General features: G+C 34.4%; 3 protein-coding genes and 1 long non-coding RNA gene across 9 annotated transcripts; 3 read left to right on the top strand and 1 right to left on the bottom strand.

Moving 5' to 3' along the window:
• Positions 1 to 337: 337 nt before the first annotated feature.
• Positions 338 to 4,432, top strand: LOC114189476 (polyadenylate-binding protein 5-like). 2 transcript variants are annotated; one of them, XM_028078038.1, is made up of 7 exons: positions 338 to 837; positions 1,373 to 2,145; positions 2,411 to 2,488; positions 2,598 to 2,687; positions 3,025 to 3,327; positions 3,420 to 3,614; positions 3,896 to 4,432. In XM_028078038.1, exons 1-7 carry the CDS (start codon positions 585 to 587, stop codon positions 4,121 to 4,123), a joined length of 1,920 nt encoding a protein of 639 aa, XP_027933839.1. In that variant the 5' UTR covers positions 338 to 584; the 3' UTR covers positions 4,124 to 4,432. The 2 variants fall into 2 exon arrangements, with proteins under 2 accessions (XP_027933839.1, XP_027933840.1); XM_028078039.1 differs by having other exon boundaries at positions 3,423 to 3,614.
• Positions 4,433 to 9,273: 4,841 nt separating this feature from the next.
• Positions 9,274 to 10,960, top strand: LOC114189973 (hypoxanthine-guanine phosphoribosyltransferase). 2 transcript variants are annotated; one of them, XM_028078706.1, is made up of 3 exons: positions 9,274 to 9,664; positions 10,074 to 10,238; positions 10,520 to 10,659. In XM_028078706.1, exons 1-3 carry the CDS (start codon positions 9,359 to 9,361, stop codon positions 10,529 to 10,531), a joined length of 483 nt encoding a protein of 160 aa, XP_027934507.1. In that variant the 5' UTR covers positions 9,274 to 9,358; the 3' UTR covers positions 10,532 to 10,659. The 2 variants fall into 2 exon arrangements, with proteins under 2 accessions (XP_027934507.1, XP_027934506.1); XM_028078705.1 differs by lacking the exon at positions 10,520 to 10,659 and adding an exon at positions 10,681 to 10,960 and having other exon boundaries at positions 9,276 to 9,664.
• LOC114189974 lies at positions 9,530 to 19,865 on the bottom strand. 2 transcript variants are annotated; one of them, XR_003605753.1, is made up of 5 exons: positions 19,737 to 19,865; positions 19,561 to 19,618; positions 13,251 to 13,331; positions 10,103 to 10,176; positions 9,530 to 9,700 (listed from the first exon to the last, which is right to left on the bottom strand). It is a non-coding gene; the product is annotated as an uncharacterized LOC114189974 (long non-coding RNA). The 2 variants fall into 2 exon arrangements; XR_003605752.1 differs by lacking the exons at positions 9,530 to 9,700; positions 10,103 to 10,176 and adding an exon at positions 12,418 to 12,702.
• On the top strand, positions 14,436 to 18,169 carry LOC114189971 (extensin-2-like). Of its 3 annotated transcripts, none has more exons than XM_028078703.1 (3): positions 14,436 to 15,756; positions 16,310 to 17,650; positions 17,745 to 18,169. In XM_028078703.1, exons 1-2 carry the CDS (start codon positions 14,451 to 14,453, stop codon positions 17,614 to 17,616), a joined length of 2,613 nt encoding a protein of 870 aa, XP_027934504.1. In that variant the 5' UTR covers positions 14,436 to 14,450; the 3' UTR covers positions 17,617 to 17,650; positions 17,745 to 18,169. The 3 variants fall into 3 exon arrangements, with proteins under 3 accessions (XP_027934504.1, XP_027934503.1, XP_027934505.1); XM_028078702.1 differs by having other exon boundaries at positions 17,766 to 18,169; XM_028078704.1 differs by having other exon boundaries at positions 17,792 to 18,169.
• Positions 19,866 to 20,544: the final 679 nt, after the last annotated feature.

Raw genomic sequence — 20,544 nt, forward strand, 5'->3', positions numbered from 1 at the left:
TTAATAAATTAAGTATTTAATTAGTAACGTGATTAAAAATTTAGATTAAAAAAATTTATATAAGTTGTTTTTTATTTTTTTTGTTGCATGATTAGGAAGATAACAAACATGGACTTATCTCGAAAGTATCTTTATAAAGCAATCTTTTTTAAAACTAAAAGTTAAGCAAATTAAGATAAAATTATAAGAAAAATATTCTGATAAAATTTAAAATTTTACGCGAATAAGTGAATAATAAAAATTACAGTATATTTATTAAATATTTGTTGAAGATTCAGATTTTTTTTTATATAAATTGAAATAAGTTAGCTGATAGAACAAATGCACAACAGAGGAAATAGGTGTAACGTTCTATAAAATCCAAATCTTCCTCCCTAACTTCTTCCTCTTCTTCAGTTCGTTCTCTATTTTCAGAAGAGAAGAAAGAGAGGAAAAAGAATCCTAACAGGAGAATGACATCTCCATGTTATAACAACTAGGATTCATTTATATTATTTTTTCTTCTATATTTTCATTCCAACGGTTGTTATTCCTTATTTTCTTTCCATCGAGTATCAGTTATTCTTTTTGTGAAAGAATAGTGAATGGCAGCAGCGGTTTCTTCACCGATGACTCAGTCTGTGACTGCAACAGCGGCTCCGGCAACTGCATTGGCCGGAGGAACATTTTCAAATGCCTCGCTGTATGTGGGCGATCTCGACGGAAATGTAAATGAGGAGCAACTTTATGATCTTTTCAGTCAGGTTGCTCAGATTGTTTCAATTAGGGTTTGCAGGGATCAGAGCAAGCGATCCTCTCTTGGTTACGCTTATGTCAATTTTTCTAACGCTCAGGACGGTTGGTTTAATTCTAAACTTTTGTTTATTTTATTTTTTTTTTCATAATTTTTTGTGTGATACGTGAATTGTCTCTATGTGTCGATGTTTTTATTATGATCGGCGTTGAGGGGAACCGATTTGTTTGCATTGAATTTAAGAATGTATATATTCAGAAAGTTTAAAAAGGTAAATCATTTAATGTTTAATATGTGGGTTTGTTTGTGTAATATGTGTTTGTGGGTAATATAGAAAATATTAATGTTAAATTTTTTATCATAAAAAATAGATGTACAAGATAATTTCATACACTACAATAGGAAAGTTGATGTCTTTGGTGTTCATTTTTTGGAGTCGATGTTTTATAGGATAGGAGATTCATATAATTAGGGCAACTGATAGAATAGCAGTAACTGTGTGAGAAGATTGGCTGGCTGGTTGATGGTTTGAAGGAAGTTGACTTACATGCATTTAAATGCCTGTGCTGTTATTTTTTTCTTCTTATTTTTCACTTTTTTATCCTGTGTCTGTCTAACTTTTTGACAATTTTATCACAGCAACCAATGCCATGGAACTTTTGAACTTCACTCCTGTTAATGGAAAACCAATTCGAATTATGTTTTCTCAACGTGATCCAAGCATTCGGAAAAGTGGACATGGCAATGTGTTCATCAAGAACCTGGATACGTCAATTGATAACAAAGCATTGCATGACACTTTTGCTGCTTTTGGCACTGTACTTTCTTGTAAGGTGGCTACTGATCACAATACTGGTCTGTCAAAAGGGTACGGTTTTGTTCAGTATGATAATGAAGATTCTGCCCAGAGTGCAATCAAACAGTTGAATGGCATGTTGATCAATGACAAGCAAGTTTACGTCGGACTCTTTATCCGGCGTCAGGCTCGGACAAATGGATCACCCAAATTTACTAATGTCTATGTGAAAAATTTTTCGGAAGCATTCACTGATGAGGACCTCAATAAGCTGTTTAGCTCCTATGGTACAATAACGAGTGCAACCATTATGAAAGATATGAATGGGAAATCTAGATGTTTTGGTTTTGTAAATTTCCAGAGTCCAGATTCAGCAGCTGCTGCAGTTGAAAGGCTAACTGGTACCACCATTAATGACAAGGTTTTATACGTGGGGAGGGCTCAGAAGAAAGCAGAAAGAGAGGCTGAGCTGAAAGCTAAAATTGAGCAGGAAAGAATTAGTAGATATGAAAAATTACAAGGTGCTAATTTGTATTTGAAAAATCTTGATGACAACTTCAGTAATGAAAAGTTGAAAGATCTTTTTTCTGAGTTTGGGACTATAACATCTTGCAAGGTATGTGAGATATGCAAAATATTCGCATTGCATGTCTTGTTTTATTTGTGCAGTAACTACCAAGTGAATGGTCATGTATGAAATACTTATTGATTATATCATTGTTATCTGAGGCGAATGTTAATATTGGTTTATTTTATCATTATCATTTGAGCAAATGGTAATTCTTGTTGGTTTTATCGTTATTATTTGAGCGGATGACAATACTTATTGTTTTTATCATATAATTTGATCAAATGACTGTACATTGAATTGAATATGTTAGGTGACTGTCGATTCAAATGGACATAGCAAGGGATCTGGTTTTGTTGCTTTTTCTACCCCAGAGGAAGCAAGTAAAGCTGTAAGTCTTAATTTTGTTTGGTTAAATATATCTTGCATATATATTAGGTGCTACCTGTTATTTTTTTTTTCTTATTGAATGGGTAACCTTTTTATCGTGTTTTGTCCAGTTGAATGAAATGAACGGCAAGTTGATTGGACGAAAGCCTCTTTATGTTGCCGTGGCCCAGCGCAAAGAAGAGAGGAAAGCTCATTTACAGGTGACGCTTTTCTTTAATCTTATTGTTAATATTCTTGTATTGTTTAAATCTTAAATACTTTCTTATTAAGCAAATGGCACTCGTAGTTAACTGGCTTTTCTTTAATCGTGTTTCTTGAGATATTCATCTGTGCTTTATGATGTAAGCGCCTTATGACTAATGTGCTTTATTTGTAGCATTAATGATAATTTTCTTTGGGTTATTTGAGTTTCTCCTTTTTGCTGTAACTCTTATTTTGAATTGGCATGTTGTATCCTCAAAGAAGTTCTTCCTTTTATAATTCTCTTAGCAGTTTTCCCTTAATTTGATGGTATGGTAACAAATTGACTTTGTACAGGCTCATTTTGCTCAAATCCGAACATCGGGTGGAATGACACCTCTGCCTGCTGGCATTCCTGTTTATCATCATCCAGGAGCACCAAGACTTGCTCCTCAACAATTATATTTTGGTCAAGGCAGCCCTGGCTTCATGCCGCCACAGCCTGCTGGATATTCATTCCAGCAGCAAATTTTGCCTGGAATGAGGCCTGGGTTTGCCCCCAATTTCATTACTCCCTATCCCCTTCAAAGGCAGGCTCAGTCTGGACATAGGACAGGAGTTCGACGAAATGGAAATCTTCAACCAATGCAACAGAGCCAGGTGATTAATCTGTAATTCTAGGTTTGGAACTAAATAGTTTTTTTAATCCACAATTACATTGTCAATGTTGAAAAAACATGAATGTTTCAAAGCAGATGATGATACATCGTAATTCCAACCAAGGAGGGTTTCGATACATGCCTAATGGTCGAAATGGTCCAACTATGCCTATGCACTTTGATGGTTCTGGAATTAATGCAGCACCTAATGATGGTCAGCGTTCTGGACCATTGTCTACTACACTTGCATCGGCTCTTGCGTCTGCCACTCCTGAAAATCAGCGCATGGTATGTATAAACTGTATTTTTAGTTTAATCACACACAAGTTAAGTTTAGTATTAAATTTAGGATTGAAATTCAGTTCATCTAAACATGAACTAAATTTGAATTAAAGAGCTGCCTGTAAACGTATGTATGAAAATAACATATTTTCATATGCCCACTTTAACTACTTAATTCTGTGAGCATTTTTTAGGATTAAACTTTGTTTTAATAATTTTTTGTTTGCCTTGAATGGATAAGTTTACAATGAAATTGACCTGTTATGTAAATGGTCGAACCTGAACAGATGTTGGGTGAACATCTATATCCTCTCGTGGAGCGTATGACATTAAACCATTACACAGCAAAGGTGACTGGGATGCTACTGGAAATGGACCAGTCCGAAGTAATCAATCTCATCGAATCCCCTGAGGACCTGAAGACAAAGGTGTCTGAGGCTATGCAGGTATTGTATGAGGCTGCACCTGAACCTGGAGTTGCTGATCAGATTGGATCGTTAACCGTGAATGAATGAAGCACATCTGGTGTAAAAAGTTTTCACCAATATCATATCATTCTTTTTGCGGGATTACTAATTTATGAGATGATGATATAGAGGGTGATGATACGGAGGATTTCTTTTGGTAGTCTTTTTTAGCAATTTTGATTCAGTATTTTTCGACTTTTTTATCATCCTATTTAATTTAGGACTGAGTTTGCAGTAGAGTACTCGGTTTATTAGCTTTGGATACAATTTTGGAATTTTAGACATTTGAATTGGGATTTTGGTAGACACATTCTTCACTCTTTTAATTTCTTAAGTTATTAATTTTCTTTGTTGGAATATCCATCTAATGTCTGTGGTGATGAATTACACATGCAACTATTTGTTTGTGTTTTTGTGTCTTTACCTTTTCTGCAATAGCAATGTAATGGATTGTGTTAGTCTCGTTCTTCTTAATTATTAAAGTCAAACAGCAGCTCTCGTTTTAGACAGTTTAGTTTAAGTTGGTAAATTTACTCTAGAATAAAACCAGTCTTTTAGAATAAAGTTAATTAGATTATTTAGATAAACAAACTAATATAGTTAGTTAACATTCATGTGAATAAAATTATATACACGTGCTTTTAAATGGCAAAATAAATATGAATTGTTCTTTTTTTATGGAACAGATTTCATATTAAAAATAAATTGTTTAATGAAGATTTATTTGTTGGAAAACAATTATTTCTATGAAAGCTGTGAGTGGTTTACTTTAAAAATATTTTTAATGAGTTATTCGCATTAGTTGTTTATATATAAAAGATATTTTAATATAGATCCTGTACGTATATAAAGTACATAGTTATTTATTAAAGTAATTTTTTTGAATAAGGTTATTTTTTTAATATTTAAACAATTATTATATTAAAATTATGTTTTCATTTATAAAAAACTTTTCACCAAAATGTTGCAATAAGCATCCCAAAGGCTTCACTGAACTCGATCGGAATGGCTATTATTACACCATTTGGTTTAAAATGCTTCTCCGGAGGTTTAATACTGTATCAAATTATAGTAAAGTATTTTTACCAGAAAGTTAAGTATTGAGATTTTTATGCATTTATTTTTTAAAATATCATACTAAATCATTTTAGTTTTCATAGCAATTTCAGTCAAACATTTTTGGGTAGTGATTTTGACATCATTTCAGGCCTTCTATTACTTTTCCAAAATTTTGATCAAACATTTTATTATTCTCTATTCTTAAAATATATACCTTTTCAGTTGAAAAATTATAGTCTTTTTAACGTTAGAGTACATTGGTTAAGAAATATTTTTGTGATACAAATTTAATAGAAAAGTACTCTTAAAACTTTTTATTTACACATTGCTAAAAATTCAGCCACAAAAAAGCCAAAAACAAGTTATCGTCTTTGTAAAACAAACAAAAGATTAAAAAGGCCTTTATTTTAAAATGAAAAAAATATTTTCTATATTACCCATTTGTGTATGTTACCCATGTGTAAGAGAATAACATTAATGCATTTACGAAAAGAAAAAAATATCGAAAATTGAGTGAGTAAACTAAGACTTATGTGTAATTTTGGTAAATTAAAATTTTAATGTAATCTGAAGTAAAAAAATTAAAGTCTTTTAAATAACACTATTTAATGGGTTTAAGTTAAATAGACTAAATATGTTTCTAGTGCAATACAACACTCATATTTCTTAAAAAAAAGGAATATTTATTTAAACAATATTAAATTCAATAGAGTAAAAAAATTATGTGAGCATTACTCAACGGAACAAAGTAACATTTGTTGTAATTTGTGAAATAATGTAATTCAATATATTCTTGATTAAGTATTAAATAAAAAATAATAATAGTCATCGATTTATAAATTATTTTTATTCTTCGAAAAAGAAAATATTACAATTATATGAATAATAACAAAAAATAAAAATTACAAAAGTAATAAAAAAATAAAGATAAAAAAATAATTATTCTCTTTTTATTAATAAAATTTAAATTAAATATAAAACAAATTTAAGTTCAATTTCTAGATTCTTTAGATCGACTTTTAAACCTTTAATATTTATCTTTGGATAATGATATTCCAACAAAATTTTTTGACAAAGTTTTGACACAGCTTACGTGGCAGCAGTTTTTTTAATTTTTAATAACTGAAAATTCTTGTTCGCACGTGCAGCTGAAAGGGAAAGAAAAATGAGATTAAATGTCATTTAGAGAGAGAAAGAGAAGAGAAAAAAGGGGGGAGGTCCATTCCGCAGTGAGAAGTGAAGAGAGAGAAGGTGGAAATACCAACATGCGACCGGAGTTAGAAAGTGAAGAGATAAAAGGGGGAAAGTGAGGCCTGGGTGGTTTCGAACTAAGAAAGTCAAGACAGAGAAGGGAGAAAGTGAGATTCCGGCAACCATTTGGGTTGGTGGTGGTGGTGGGTCGTTATCAGGCAATGCGAGAATGAGAAGAAGTGGTCGACGACAAGGAATTCGTCAGCCCAAGCGTATAATCGACCCTTTGGCGGAGCCCATTTAATTTGTTTAAGCCAAAGGTAACGTTTTTCGGTCGTATTACGCAGAGGATGTGTATGTGGTTGTTTGGTGTTCTTTTCAAAGATAAACTGCATTCATAAGCGGGGAGTTATGCGTACGTAAGTGGGGAGTAGAGTTTAACTTTTGCAACACTGCTACAATATGGAAGAAAAACTATTCTTAAGTAGCCTCTTCGAACCGTTGACCATTTAGTTGATAAATCACGACGTCTAATTGTCCAATTTAAATTGAATGTTCGGAATTAGGTGGATTTAATATGGCCACACAACTGCATAAACAGCTGAGGCCGATGTGGGGAGTAAGGAAGGAGTACGTGGGGAGTTGAAGCAAAGTTTTCTCAACAAAGGTGCAGGACATAGAAAAAAACCTAAGTAAAATGTCGTCAAGCCTTATTCCTATTTCATTTGTTTACAAATAAATTCCTTGGCGTGACTCAAGCGTTAGCCATTTTCAAATAATTTAATTTAATGTGACTGGACCCTCACAGAACCCCAAAGATATACTGCACTCAAAAGCGGGGAGTTATGCGTACGTAAGTGGGGAGTAGAGTTTAACTTTTGCAACATTGCTACAATATGGAAGAAAAACTATTTTTAAGTAGCCTCTTGGAACCCTTGACCATGTAGTTGATAAATCACGACGTCTAATTGCCCAATTTAAATTGAATGATCGGAATTAGGTGGATTTAATATGGCCACACAACTGCATAAACAGCTGAGGCCGATGTGGGGAGTAAGGAAGAAGTACGTGGGGAGTTGAAGCAAAGTTTTCTCAACAAAGGTGCAGGACATAGAAAAAAACCTAAGTAAAATGTCGTCAAGCCTTATTCCTATTTCATTCGTTTACAAATAAATTCCTTGGCGTGACTCAAGCGTTAGCCATTTTCAAATAATTTAATTTAATGTGACTGGACCCTCACAGAACCCCAAAGATATACTGCATTCAAAAGCGGGGAGTTTTGCGTACGTAAGTGGGGAGTAGAGTTTAACTTTTGCAACAGTGCTACAATATGGAAGAAAAACTATTTTTAAGTAGCCTCTTGGAACCCTTGACCATGTAGTTGATAAATCACGACGTCTAATTGCCCAATTTAAATTGAATGATCGGAATTAGGTGGATTTAATATGGTCACACAACTGCATAAACAACTGAGGCCGATGTGGGGAGTAAGGAAGTAGTACGTGGGGAGTTGAAGCAAAGTTTTCTCAACAAATGTGCAGGACATAGAAAAAAACCCAAGTAAAATGTCGTCAAGCCTTATTCCTATTTCATTCGTTTACAAATAAATCCCTTGGCGTGACTCAAGCGTTAGCCATTTTCAAATAATTTTATTTAAATACCTCATTCATATTTCATGCTTTAAGAAAATAAATATTTGTCATCATCGAACTAAAAAGGGGAGTTATTCACCCGTATGTGGGGAGTACAGTTCGACTATTTCAATAGTGCTTCCACGTTGAATCAAAACTATTCTTTAATCGCCTGAGTCGACCAATGGCCATCATGTAAGTGAACAATGAAGTCAATCACCAAGTCCAGTACAGTAATTAACATTGCATTCGTTTAATTTTGTGCATTGTCAACTACATAAACCGCTAAAAAACATTTCACGCATATATGGGCACTTATGCATACATATGTGGGGAGTAATGGCAAACTTTTTTAACAAAACTGCAGAAAACGTTAACACAATTACTAAAATGTGTAAACACATGATTTGTGTTTCATTTTTCCCAACAAATTTTCCCGTGTATTATCCATTCCAAATGAAGTAATTTGTTTGGATGTAGACTTAGTACAAGCAACATTCAAACCTCTGATGGTAAGTGGGGAGTTAGGTGTAACTACTTGTGGAGTGGAGTTGAAATTAATCAGTATTGTACAATGAATTAAAAGTTGTTAAATACGTCTACAATATTGAATTCTGTCACACATATGCTGCATACATTAACTGGGGACTAAGCCAGTACTATGTGGGGGACTAGTGCTACCTTTTCCTATTTGCACTGCAATAACTAAAAAACATTTCAACCTGCTGTTGTAACCTGACATACAATTGCCAAAGGGTCGATTGTACGCTTGGGCTGACGAATTCCTTGTCGTCGACCACTTCTTCTCACTCTCGCATTGCTTGATAACGACCCACCACCACCACCAACCCAAATGGTTGCCGGAATCTCACTTTCCCCCTTCTCTGTCTTGACTTTCTCAGTTCGAAACCACCCAGGCCTCACTTTCCCCCTTTTATCTCTTCACTTTCTAACTCCGGCCGCAAGTTGGTATTTCCACTTTCTCTCTCTTCACTTCTCACTGACTGCGGAACGGACCTCCCCCCTTTTTTCTCTTCTCTTTCTCTCTCTAAAGGATATTTAATCTCATTTTTCTTTCCCTCTCAGCTGCACGTGCGAACAAAGATTTTCAATTATTAAAAATTAAAAAAACTGCTACCACGTAAGCTGTGTCAAAACTTTGTCAAAAAATTTTGTTGGAATATCATTATCCTTTATCTTTTGAGGTGAAACCAAAAAGGACTTCGGTAGAATATCATTTTCCTTTTTTATTATGGGTTGCTGATTATTTTAATCAGATCTAATAAATAATAGAAAAGAATGTTTAAAAAAATATCTAACTTTCTCCAAATAGAACGAGGAAACGGTAGAGAATCTTAAAAACCCTAGTAGTAGTTGCAAAGCATCCCATAAACCCTTTCTAATGAACACGACCATGCATTCCCACATCAAGACTATTCTGTGGAGCGAGGACCAAATTTCTCGCCGTGTCTCGGAGCTCGCCGCCGAAGTCTCCGCCGACTTTGCAGGTTGTTCTCTAGCGCCCATAGTCGTCGGTGTGGCCACCGGTGCCTTCCTCTTCGTGGCAGATCTTGTTCGCAAAATCGAGTTCTCAGTACCCGTTGATTTCGTCCGAGCTGAATCCTACGGCTCAGGAACAGAGTCCAATGGTGCACCCACCATTTCCCTCGATTTGAAGGTCGACATCAACGCTCGTCACGTCATCTTGGTATTCCTCTTTTCCTCCGCTCAACACCCAATGCCACTGTTTTGCAAACGCGACACTGTTTTCAAATTGCTGGAATAAAACTAATACGTTGTATTTGCAAACGAAAGTAATTAGTTCGTTCACTCTTCTTTTCAGTTGCATCTGTCCTTTCAATTTCCGATATACTTATTTCTTGATTTCTTGTTCGCTTTTTTGATAGCCCTATGGTATGTTTTATATTATACATGATTGTATTGGACGAGCTTAAATGGAGAATCAAAGAAGCTATGCAACATTTTTTTTACAAATTAGTTGTAATTTTAACTTTTATTTTTTTAATTTTTATTTGATTATCAAAGAAAGAGACTGTGGAGAAACTACTCGAACTTGTTATACATGTTTTAATCATTAAGATTGGATTGATAATTAGGTTGAAGATATTGTAGATACTGGTCATACCTTATCTAGAGTCATTAAGCACTTGAAATCAAAAGGAGCATCCTCTGTTTCTGTGTGCACTTTCCTTGATAAACCTGCAAGGAGAAAAGTAAATGTTCAGCTCGTGGGCGAAGGAAAATTCTACCGTGGATTTGAGGTATGATGCATGTTTTGGGTTTTTACAAAGTATGGATTTTTTACGCACACCAATACATGCTAATGAGCTTCTTATATAGTTGTTGAACTTAAACACAATGTTCTTAACTTCTATTGAGACTGGCTCTGATAAACTTATCAAAGTATAAAAATGTAAAGTCAACCAAATTTATCTCATCTCTTAGAATTATTTGTTTACCTTGGTTTACCTTCATCTAGGATCAATGGCCAATTAACCTTTGGGGTGGAAAATAAATTTTGTTTTCAATTTTTTTGCTGTAGCTGATTCTTTAATCCCTAGATAATTTTAGCACGGGTCTGGATATATGCTCTAAGCAGCTATGGGGACTATATTTATGGTACTGACATGAAGTGCTATGGTCTAACTACGTAGCAGAATGAGTTGGAAGTACTGATTCTGTCTACATTTGTGTTGTATGCAGTGCCCAGACTGTTTTGTTGTTGGTTATGGAATGGATTTTGCCGAACAGTATAGAAATTTGCCTTACATTGGTGTTTTGAAGCCTGAACTTTACGAGTGATCTTATATCTCTTAGTGAGCACTTGTAGCAAATGGAACCTTAAGAGTTTCGGAGCTTTACAGAGTCGTTCACACCATTATCTTATTTATAAGAGAAACCTGACAGTGTACTTTTGAAAACTAGCATTGTCGTTTATTCTTTTTAATGATAAAGTTTTTTCTTTTTACTTTTTCTATTTAAATGCGTGAAGTGACTCTTAGATAAAGATACAGGTAAGATGTTTACTTATTTGGAATATATTCCAAATTTCACGTTAGTATAGGGTTGTATAATGGTGCCTCACGGGAATAGTAAATGGAAGGAAATGATTGCCAATACGTAGATAAAATCAAGTACTTTATGACTATTGCCAATACATTGTTCTATCTTTTAATTGTTTTGACAGTTTTTCCTATCTTCAAGATTGTACTAGGGCTGTAAAAAAGCTGTGTATTGGAAGGATTGCATTGTGGTTAATATAATTATTTCTGTTGTAAGAGGATATCGGTTCTCTGTCTTCTATAAATAATTAAAAAAAAATGATAATTAAATTTTAATTAATTTAAGGTATATGGATGTGATGAAAGTAAGCTTCTTTTAGATTTGAGTGGACTTTATTAATCATATTTTAGTTTAAGGGGAGTGAAATTAGTAATTTGAAGTACTAAGTACAGAAAAACCGGTTGAAGTCTTTGGTATTGGGCTGAAAAAGGAGATAGATCAATACATGGAATGAGCTTACCAATAGATGATCCCTCTATACAATTAACAACGAAGAATACGTAACCAACGAATTTTATTGACAAATCCATTACCAACAATTTCTTTTTTTATAATTAAATTTGATTTTATCGACGAATTTATTTCTATCGTCAAAATCTCATCGGTAATTACATATTTTTTGTTAGTGCTTATATAACAGAGGTTTGTGCATGGAAATGATTTTGAGGAGATTATATAAATTATTTGTTCTTATATTATTTATTTTACCATATTAACGATGGGATTGTTACAGTTATTCTACAATGAAATTGTGTTTCTGTCAATGAATATTTCTATAAAAGTAATTGGGAGCGTCAATTACAGATTGAGCCTAGGCATAACCTTTGGACTAGTTTTCTGTTGTTGGGCATAGTGAATTTTGATATTTTTTTGTACGATGCGGGTTTAAACTATTCAGACTATATGGGTTTAATTTTGAGATAGCAAGGTAATAGTAATAAAGTTTAATTTTTATAATCTGGAAAACTATGTATACTTTCACGTGATTAGAAAGCCTCTTATGCATGATATTCAAAATGTTGGTAAAAATAAATAAGATTACTGCGTATAATAATTTATAATTTGATGACAATAAAAATAGCATTTAATATTTTAGTATAATTTAATTAAATTCATAGATATAAAAACACAAGCAATAGATAAGCAGTGTAATGACAAGTTATGTTAAATTGGTACCGTTTAAAGAATAATAAGGTGACACTATAATGTCAATACATCACTCTGTAAACAGTGTGAACTCCAATTTAATAAAAGATATCCTATTAATTTTTTTAACAAAAAATAATATTATATTAAAACAACAAGATTGAATTATTTCGAATATAATTGGAATCAAAAACAGCTATTAAACCTAAAATCTAACAATTCTATACAGAGTAAAAATAAAAAAATAAATTTAACAGATAAACTTGTCAAAATAAACATTGAATGTCATATTTAGCAATTAAGAGATTAATATAAACAACTATAATCCCCATATGTGATTTCAGAAACAACACAATTAATATATACAGGGAATGAAATATTGGTTTTGCACTGCTTTATCTATGTTGTTATTGTAGCGTAGACTCATAAAAGTTTAATGGTCTCATCAATCCTGCTACAGATAATCACCCTTAAGTTTCGTGTTGCACATGCATATATATAATGGCCCAGATTTCCCTGCTTAATTATTGAAAGACCAAACAAAACAATTATTAAGTATTTTGTTTTAATATTCTAATGCTCCTTCACACCATTAAGTCAATGTCTCTTCTGAAAAACCCAAATTTTACTTCACCTTCTCAGTTTTAAATCTAACATATCAGAATAAGAGAGAAGTTTACAAGATTGACCAAATATGCAAATGTACGAAAATAATTTGTAATACCAACGAATTTGGCATTATACATAAACCATTTTTCTCTAATTAAAAAGCATGAAAGCAAAGTCTGAATTTCTGATCCCATATCTGGGAAAAGAACAAAATGAAAAGGGAAAAATTTGTAACAACCTGAAATTAATTATATGAAGATAACTTCATTCTGAAGAATTGTAACAACCTGTTCCCTACCTAAACCTTAGAAACAAAAGTTGTTGGTGATGACTCTAGCTCTAAACAACTTTAATTCAATTAGATGCTCTTAAAGGAAAGGTTTTCTTTGATTTTCAGTTTTGTTTTTTTTACTACTCCAATCATTACTACATTATAAGCATAGAAAGGGATTTACATAGTTGTGTTTTCTCTATCTGATTAATCATTTTCTTCCAAACAAACCTTCTCTCTTTCTGGCTTTCAATATCCAATTTACCTTAAAATTTTTATAATCAAGTCAAAGTCATTTTTATTCCCTTAATCCAGCAACCATCACCAATTTGATGTTCTATTTACACCTCAATCTAACACACGGCATTATAAACAATTACGGGAAGGAATAAGAATGTGGGTGGCTATTACAAATTTAGTGTTATTCCACAATAACGTCTATAAACACAGCTAATTAACTAGCTACCATAGAGGAATAAAAGTGCTTCCTCAGCTACAGACTAGAGCTAATTTAGTTGGCAAATGCTTAGTTGTTGAATTATATTGTATTATCAAAAAGGGCCCAATGCAATTTCATAAGGGAACAATAGTGTCCACGTTTCATTCATTTATGTTACAATCATTGATAATTGATGTAAAAAAAAATGTTTTAGAAGCTGACTTTGATCAATTGCTTCAACCAATAAAGATTAATTTTATCTATAATTGGCGAATGCATAGTTGCCAACTACGTTTCTCGCGCAAAAAATTACGCGGCAACTTGAACTTCATGCCGGTTTGACAACATCACATGTTAAACTCATCATTATTGATGAACCACATGGCTGATGATAAAAATATTGAAGAAAGAGAAAGAATGTAGTGAGGTGAAACAAACCTGTTGATCAAATTGTTCTTTTCTCATTCTCATTCTCCGTGTTTGTCATATTCGTCCAAATGAATAATTATGGATATACACCATTTTTTGGAGTTACCTTTGGTCAAGATAGGCAACTGAGAGAAGGGAAAGTAGGAAGGAATGGTGATTTATATGTTAATTAGTTGTTGGGGATTTGAATGGAGTCCGATTCTGGGCATGTGGAGAAAAACACATAAGAAAGAGTTTACAAAAAGAGTGCTTTCTAAATTTCACAAGGCCAGCTAGGGACTCTCTTAATTTAAAGAATCAAAATCAAAATGAAACCAATTGAATAATTTGAAGTCTCTCATGACAGCTACCCTTTAATGACTCACTCGCACTATAAATATTTCATGCATGCAGCTTTTCTCAACACTCAATAACACCAAACCTCTTCCCTCTCCTCTCTGCACTTCCAACAACAATATCTATCATTGAGGATCTCAGCAGCATTGGGCAGAGGTGGAGAGCTTTTTTCTTCTACACATGACTGCTAGGGGCAACGACCCCAAAAGGGGTCGTCTTTGGCCACAAATGATCATGGCATTGGCCATAGCTTTCATTTCTACTACTGTGGTTTCTGTCAATGCTGATGTTTACCCTTCCTATGAATACAAGTCACCACCTCCACCTTCACCATCACCTCCTCCTCCTTATGAGTACAAGTCACCACCTCCTCCATCACCATCACCACCACCTCCTTATGAGTATAAGTCACCACCCCCTCCTTCCCCATCACCACCACCTCCTTACTATTACAAGTCTCCTCCACCGCCCTCTCCATCACCTCCTCCTCCATACTATTACAAATCTCCTCCACCGCCCTCTCCGTCGCCTCCTCCTCCATACTATTACAAATCTCCTCCACCACCCTCTCCCTCACCACCTCCTCCTTACTACTATAAGTCCCCTCCTCCACCCTCTCCCTCACCACCTCCTCCATACTATTATAAGTCTCCTCCACCACCTTCTCCCTCCCCACCTCCTCCATACTATTACAAGTCTCCTCCACCACCTTCTCCCTCACCACCTCCTCCATACTACTACAAGTCCCCTCCACCACCCTCTCCTTCCCCACCTCCTCCATACTACTACAAGTCCCCTCCACCTCCCTCTCCTTCCCCACCTCCTCCATACTACTACAAGTCCCCTCCACCTCCCTCTCCCTCACCACCTCCTCCATACTACTATAAGTCCCCTCCACCACCCTCTCCCTCCCCACCTCCTCCATACTATTACAAGTCTCCTCCACCACCCTCACCTTCACCTCCACCTCCTTACTATTACAACTCCCCACCACCACCTTCACCATCTCCCCCACCACCCTACTATTACAAGTCTCCACCTCCACCAGAAAAGTCTCCATCTCCAACTCCATATTACTACAAATCTCCTCCACCACCATCTCCAACACCTTACTACTACAACTCACCTCCTCCACCACCTTACTACTACAAATCTCCTCCACCACCATCCCCAACTCCTTATTACTACAAGTCACCTCCCCCACCACCATACTATTACAAATCTCCTCCTCCTCCATCTCCAATACCCCATCCCCCTTACTACTACAAATCTCCTCCTCCACCTTCACCCAAACCTTACTACTACAGTTCTCCACCACCTCCATACTATTATAGCTCTCCTCCTCCACCAGTTGTATATCACCCACACCCGTACCCGCATCATTACAACCACGGATTGATCGTTAAGGTAGTAGGTAAAGTTTACAGCTACAAGTGCTATGACTGGAACCATCCCGAGAAGTCCCATAACAAGAAACACCTCAAAGGTACATCATATTCATCTCATTACCTTTTTGTTCAGATATACAATTTTATTATGGTTAAAAAATGACTAATCAAGAAATTTTTTTATATATCAACATCTTACTAGCACATTTCTTTTGTCATTTTAAACTTAAAAGAGAATATTGATTATTACATATCTAATACCTTAAAAAGTTTATCCATTTATATGTCAATTATTATCTTTTCAATCCTATTTTATCTCATTTAAAATCTTAAATGTTTTAAAAATAAAAAGCTAATAGTGGTAGATAATTTATTAAAAAATTTAAAATAAATAAAGATTTTAATTGAAATTCTTATTTTATGTGTCATCTCCAAAATTGTATGCATAAAAAGAAGAAAATAAGGAATAATATAATTTGATTAGAAGAAGATAAAACCTATATATAATTAATAGATAAAGAGAACAGTTGAGAGAAAGGTAACAACCATAATGTTGAGCAATATAGTGTGCTTTCGTATAAGAATAGTTTAACTTATTAACATGTAGAAGTGCATTTATGTGTCCTAATGAATCGTTTTGGGGGCATGTAGGTGCTGTTGTGGAGGTGGAATGCAAGGCAGGGTGGAAAGTGATCAAGGCCTATGGTGAAACTAAGAGCAATGGAAAATACAGTATCACAGTTAAGGATTTTGACTATGTGAAGTATGGAGCCACAGTGTGCCAGGCCAAGCTTTATGCTCCACCTAAACACTCCCCCTTCAACATACCCACTAAATTCAACGAAGACACCAAGTTGAAGGTGAAATCTAAGGACAAGTATGAAGTGGTGCTTAAGGCTAAGTCATTTGCTTATGCTCCAAAGAAGTACTTTAAAGAATGTGAAAAGCCTTCACCCACTCCTTACTACTATAAGTCACCTCCTCCTCCAACTCCCGTTTACAAATACAACTCTCCACCTCCACCATCACCATCACCAAAACCTACACCTTCATACTACTATAAATCACCACCCCCACCTTCACCATCCCCTCCTCCTCCATACTATTACAAATCACCTCCACCACCATCTCCATCACCCCCATCTCCTTATTATTACAAATCCCCTCCACCACCATCCCCATCACCACCACCTCCATACTACTACAAGTCCCCTCCACCACCATCTCCATCTCCACCACCTCCCTATTACTATAAATCACCTCCACCACCATCTCCATCACCGCCACCTCCTTACTATTACAAATCTCCTCCACCACCATCCCCATCACCACCACCTCCATACTACTACAAATCCCCACCACCACCATCTCCTTCACCACCACCTCCATATTACTATAAATCACCTCCACCACCATCTCCATCACCGCCACCTCCTTACTATTACAAATCTCCTCCACCACCATCCCCATCATCGCCACCTCCATACTACTACAAATCCCCACCACCACCACCTCCATACTACTACACATCCCCTCCACCTCCCTCTCCATCGCCACCACCTCCCTATTACTATAAATCACCCCCACCACCATCTCCATCACCGCCACCTCCTTACTATTACAAATCCCCACCACCACCATCCCCCTCACCACCACCTCCATATTACTATAAATCACCTCCACCACCATCTCCTTCACCACCACCTCCATATTACTACAAATCCCCACCACCACCATCTCCATCACCACCACCTCCATACTACTACAAATCCCCTCCACCTCCCTCTCCATCTCCACCACCTCCCTATTACTATAAATCACCCCCACCACCATCTCCATCACCGCCACCTCCTTACTATTACAAATCCCCTCCCCCACCATCCCCATCACCACCCCCTCCTTATTACTATCAAAGTCCTCCTCCACCAGTAAAATCGCCTCCACCTATCTACAATTAAGCTGCGAATGGAAGGATCACTCATGATAAATCATGTAAGTTTACGATCCTTTATTCCTTTCAGAAAAAAAAAAAAAACACACACACACACACATTACACGCTACATCCATAAATTTTTGTAATAAAAGTTACTGTTTAATTTCTAACAGATTCTTGCTTTCATTGAGGAATAAAGACAATCTCCATTTGAAGCCAAGTGATCTATCTTCCTATTTAAGTTTTTTGAATAAAAGTCTGAAGGTGTCATCTCTGCACTTCTATACTCGTGATTCAGACCCGATTGATTCTATCTGTTTGATGGTCGTCTTGCACGTTCCAATCTTATTGTGTTCAAATGCCTCACAGATCAGAACAAGAGAGATTTGAAATGTGAATGACAAGTGAAAGTGAAAAATATAGTACACTTTTAATTTATTTGTTCATAGATTAATTGGCCTGGCCATGTATGATTGGTTTTCATTTATGCGGCATTTCCGTATTGTGCCATGTCGTTTGTGATAAGAATGTTATTACATTAGAAATAAAGCATCGCATTCAGCTTTTCTCTTCCCAACTGCAAGTATTTATGGTTACCAAAGTTTCAAATAGCTCCACTATTTATGAGACTCTTCTAAACATTCTGAATAACAAAAAATAAATCTGCTGATAAAATTTTTAGTTCTTTTCAAATTAACTCAAACAAATTAAGAATGAAAAACATGAATTTCATTACTAATTACTATTAGAGTGTCCAACTTATAAATCTTAAATTTGTTCTATTCAAATAAATAAAATACGCAACAATAACTAAATCACAACAGTAGAAGTCAACTGCGCATAAACTTTACCTATAACATTTATGTAGTTTTCTGTAGTTTTGGAGATCACAGACATAGTGTTGTTCTAACCAGATCTCACTGAAACTTGTGTTGTTTGTTACTTTTCTTCTGTAATACAGTTTTGGAATTCTTTCTTCTCTAGGGCTCTCTGTTTCTATATGTTCTTCGAGTATACCTATTCCTAGAACTTTTTTTTTCATATCAAATTTGTCTGATAAGAACTGCATGGAATTGAAGGAAAGGGATTCATGCACTACGAGGAAATTTGGTTTCTAAAACCAAATTATTAACCTCTAAAATGATAAAATTAGTCACTAAATTAGTGACCAATTTAGAGTCTAATAGTCATAAGTAGCTAAAACTTTGATATAGCTAATATTAGATACCAATTTAGCTTCTAATTTAGAGACCAATTTTGTGATAAAATATATAGAAACTAATTTTGCAACTAATTGCATAGAAACTAATTTAACAACCAATTATATTGAAACCAATTTAGCAATCAAATATATAGAAATCAATTTAGTAACCATTTTATATAGAAACCAATTTAGTAACCATGTTATCTAGAAACCAATTTAATGATCATATTACCCTATTATATAGAAACCGATGTAGTAACCAAAATATAAAGATAAAAGATGGTCACCATATTGGTCTCTAAACAATGATAATTTGTTTTCAGATATTTTCTACTTCCTTTATCTACTTAATCTTTCACATTTTATATTTATTTCTAAATTTAATTTCAATAACTTTAAAATAAATTATCAATAATTAAAATTGACTTTTTACTATAATTTAAATTATTCATTACAAATTTAAAATATTCATATCAACAAATTAAATGATTCATTATCTGGCTACCCTAAGTCATGTTAATGCTAATACATCTAGCATTTAAGTTTACTTAAAAAGTATGTTTGTTTGTGTCTCACATCTGCTAGACGTCTTAATAGCTTCGCATAATAGGTATATATATATATATATATATATATATATAAAGGAACGCTAGTAAACAGAGCAAAATACCTGGAACAATAGTAAACAGAGCAAAAACGACACTCTTCAAGACACAGTTTGAAATGGTTCAGTCGATGACACAGAATGAGATTTAGAAACTCACCTTCACAATATCACCACGACCGCAAATAACGCCTTCCCCCAGAATCTTTTTCCAGTACCTTCACCGAGTTGCGCCAATGTGAAATTGAAAGCAATGAATAGGTAATTTGTTATTAAGAATTGTATTTAAGTTAAATGGGAGAGAAAACGGAGAGAAATGTGAGAAAGGTGACAAACCCTAAGGCTCTTCTCACTTGCCTAGATAGATTTGAGGAAGAGGATGGAATTAGATGAATTTGATAGGATAATTTGTTGTGTTTCTTTGATAGGATTTAAGAGTGAATCTGAGTGAATTTTATGATGAAATTTGAGAGAATTTTGTGAGTCATTTGATCGTTAGATAAAAAATAATTTTAATAAAGTAAAAGTATAAAACTAAAATTAATATATTATTATTATTGAATATTATTAGTATCATTATAATTATTTATTATTATCATTATTTATTATAATAATTATCTAATGCATCTTACTATTTGCTTTGCATCCATTTCATCACAGAAAAAGAAAAAAAAGATGAAATACAAAAGTTATATAAGTACACGTGAGTAGGATATAATGATAAAAGCCTTCATCATCCACTAAAATCAGCAGACCTTCAAGAAGATAATAAATTTATTTTATCCTTCAAATCAACTCTTTCTACAAATCAACAAATAAAAACATGAATTAAACCTCAAATCCATTTCACCAAACCCCTCTCTACAGTAGTATCTTCTCATACGAACATAGGCTAAGACTCAAATGGCAAGCCCGGAAAGCTCTGAAATAGTTTGGTCTTTTCGCAGAATTTGGAAAATAAAGTAAGCGTGGCAAGAAAGAAATCTCTCCTCAAGTGATTCTCTTTCCACCCATAAAAAATACATACCATTTGATGAAAAATAAAATTGCTAAATTTTAAAAACTTGGGGTCCACTGATTTGTTTATATTGTTTAATTTTTTTTTTCAAATCACCTAAATAATGAGAATTGGTTGTTGTAACTT

Source organism: Vigna unguiculata, chromosome 7, assembly GCF_004118075.2.
Source record: "Vigna unguiculata cultivar IT97K-499-35 chromosome 7, ASM411807v1, whole genome shotgun sequence".
NCBI lineage: Eukaryota > Viridiplantae > Streptophyta > Magnoliopsida > Fabales > Fabaceae > Vigna > Vigna unguiculata.

Bases quoted from the DNA above. Each gene is read 5' to 3' on its own strand.
- LOC114189476 (XM_028078038.1), top strand. From the start codon at position 585: ATGGCAGCAGCGGTTTCTTCACCGATGACTCAGTCTGTGACTGCAACA. The intron at 2,146-2,410 runs GTATGTGAGATA...TGAATATGTTAG, and splicing joins GGACTATAACATCTTGCAAG to GTGACTGTCGATTCAAATGG. The intron at 3,615-3,895 runs GTATGTATAAAC...GAACCTGAACAG, and splicing joins CTCCTGAAAATCAGCGCATG to ATGTTGGGTGAACATCTATA.
- LOC114189971 (XM_028078703.1), top strand. From the start codon at position 14,451: ATGACTGCTAGGGGCAACGACCCCAAAAGGGGTCGTCTTTGGCCACAA. The intron at 15,757-16,309 runs GTACATCATATT...GGGGGCATGTAG, and splicing joins TAACAAGAAACACCTCAAAG to GTGCTGTTGTGGAGGTGGAA.
- LOC114189973 (XM_028078705.1), top strand. From the start codon at position 9,359: ATGAACACGACCATGCATTCCCACATCAAGACTATTCTGTGGAGCGAG. The intron at 9,665-10,073 runs GTATTCCTCTTT...ATTGATAATTAG, and splicing joins ACGCTCGTCACGTCATCTTG to GTTGAAGATATTGTAGATAC. The intron at 10,239-10,680 runs GTATGATGCATG...TGTTGTATGCAG, and splicing joins AATTCTACCGTGGATTTGAG to TGCCCAGACTGTTTTGTTGT.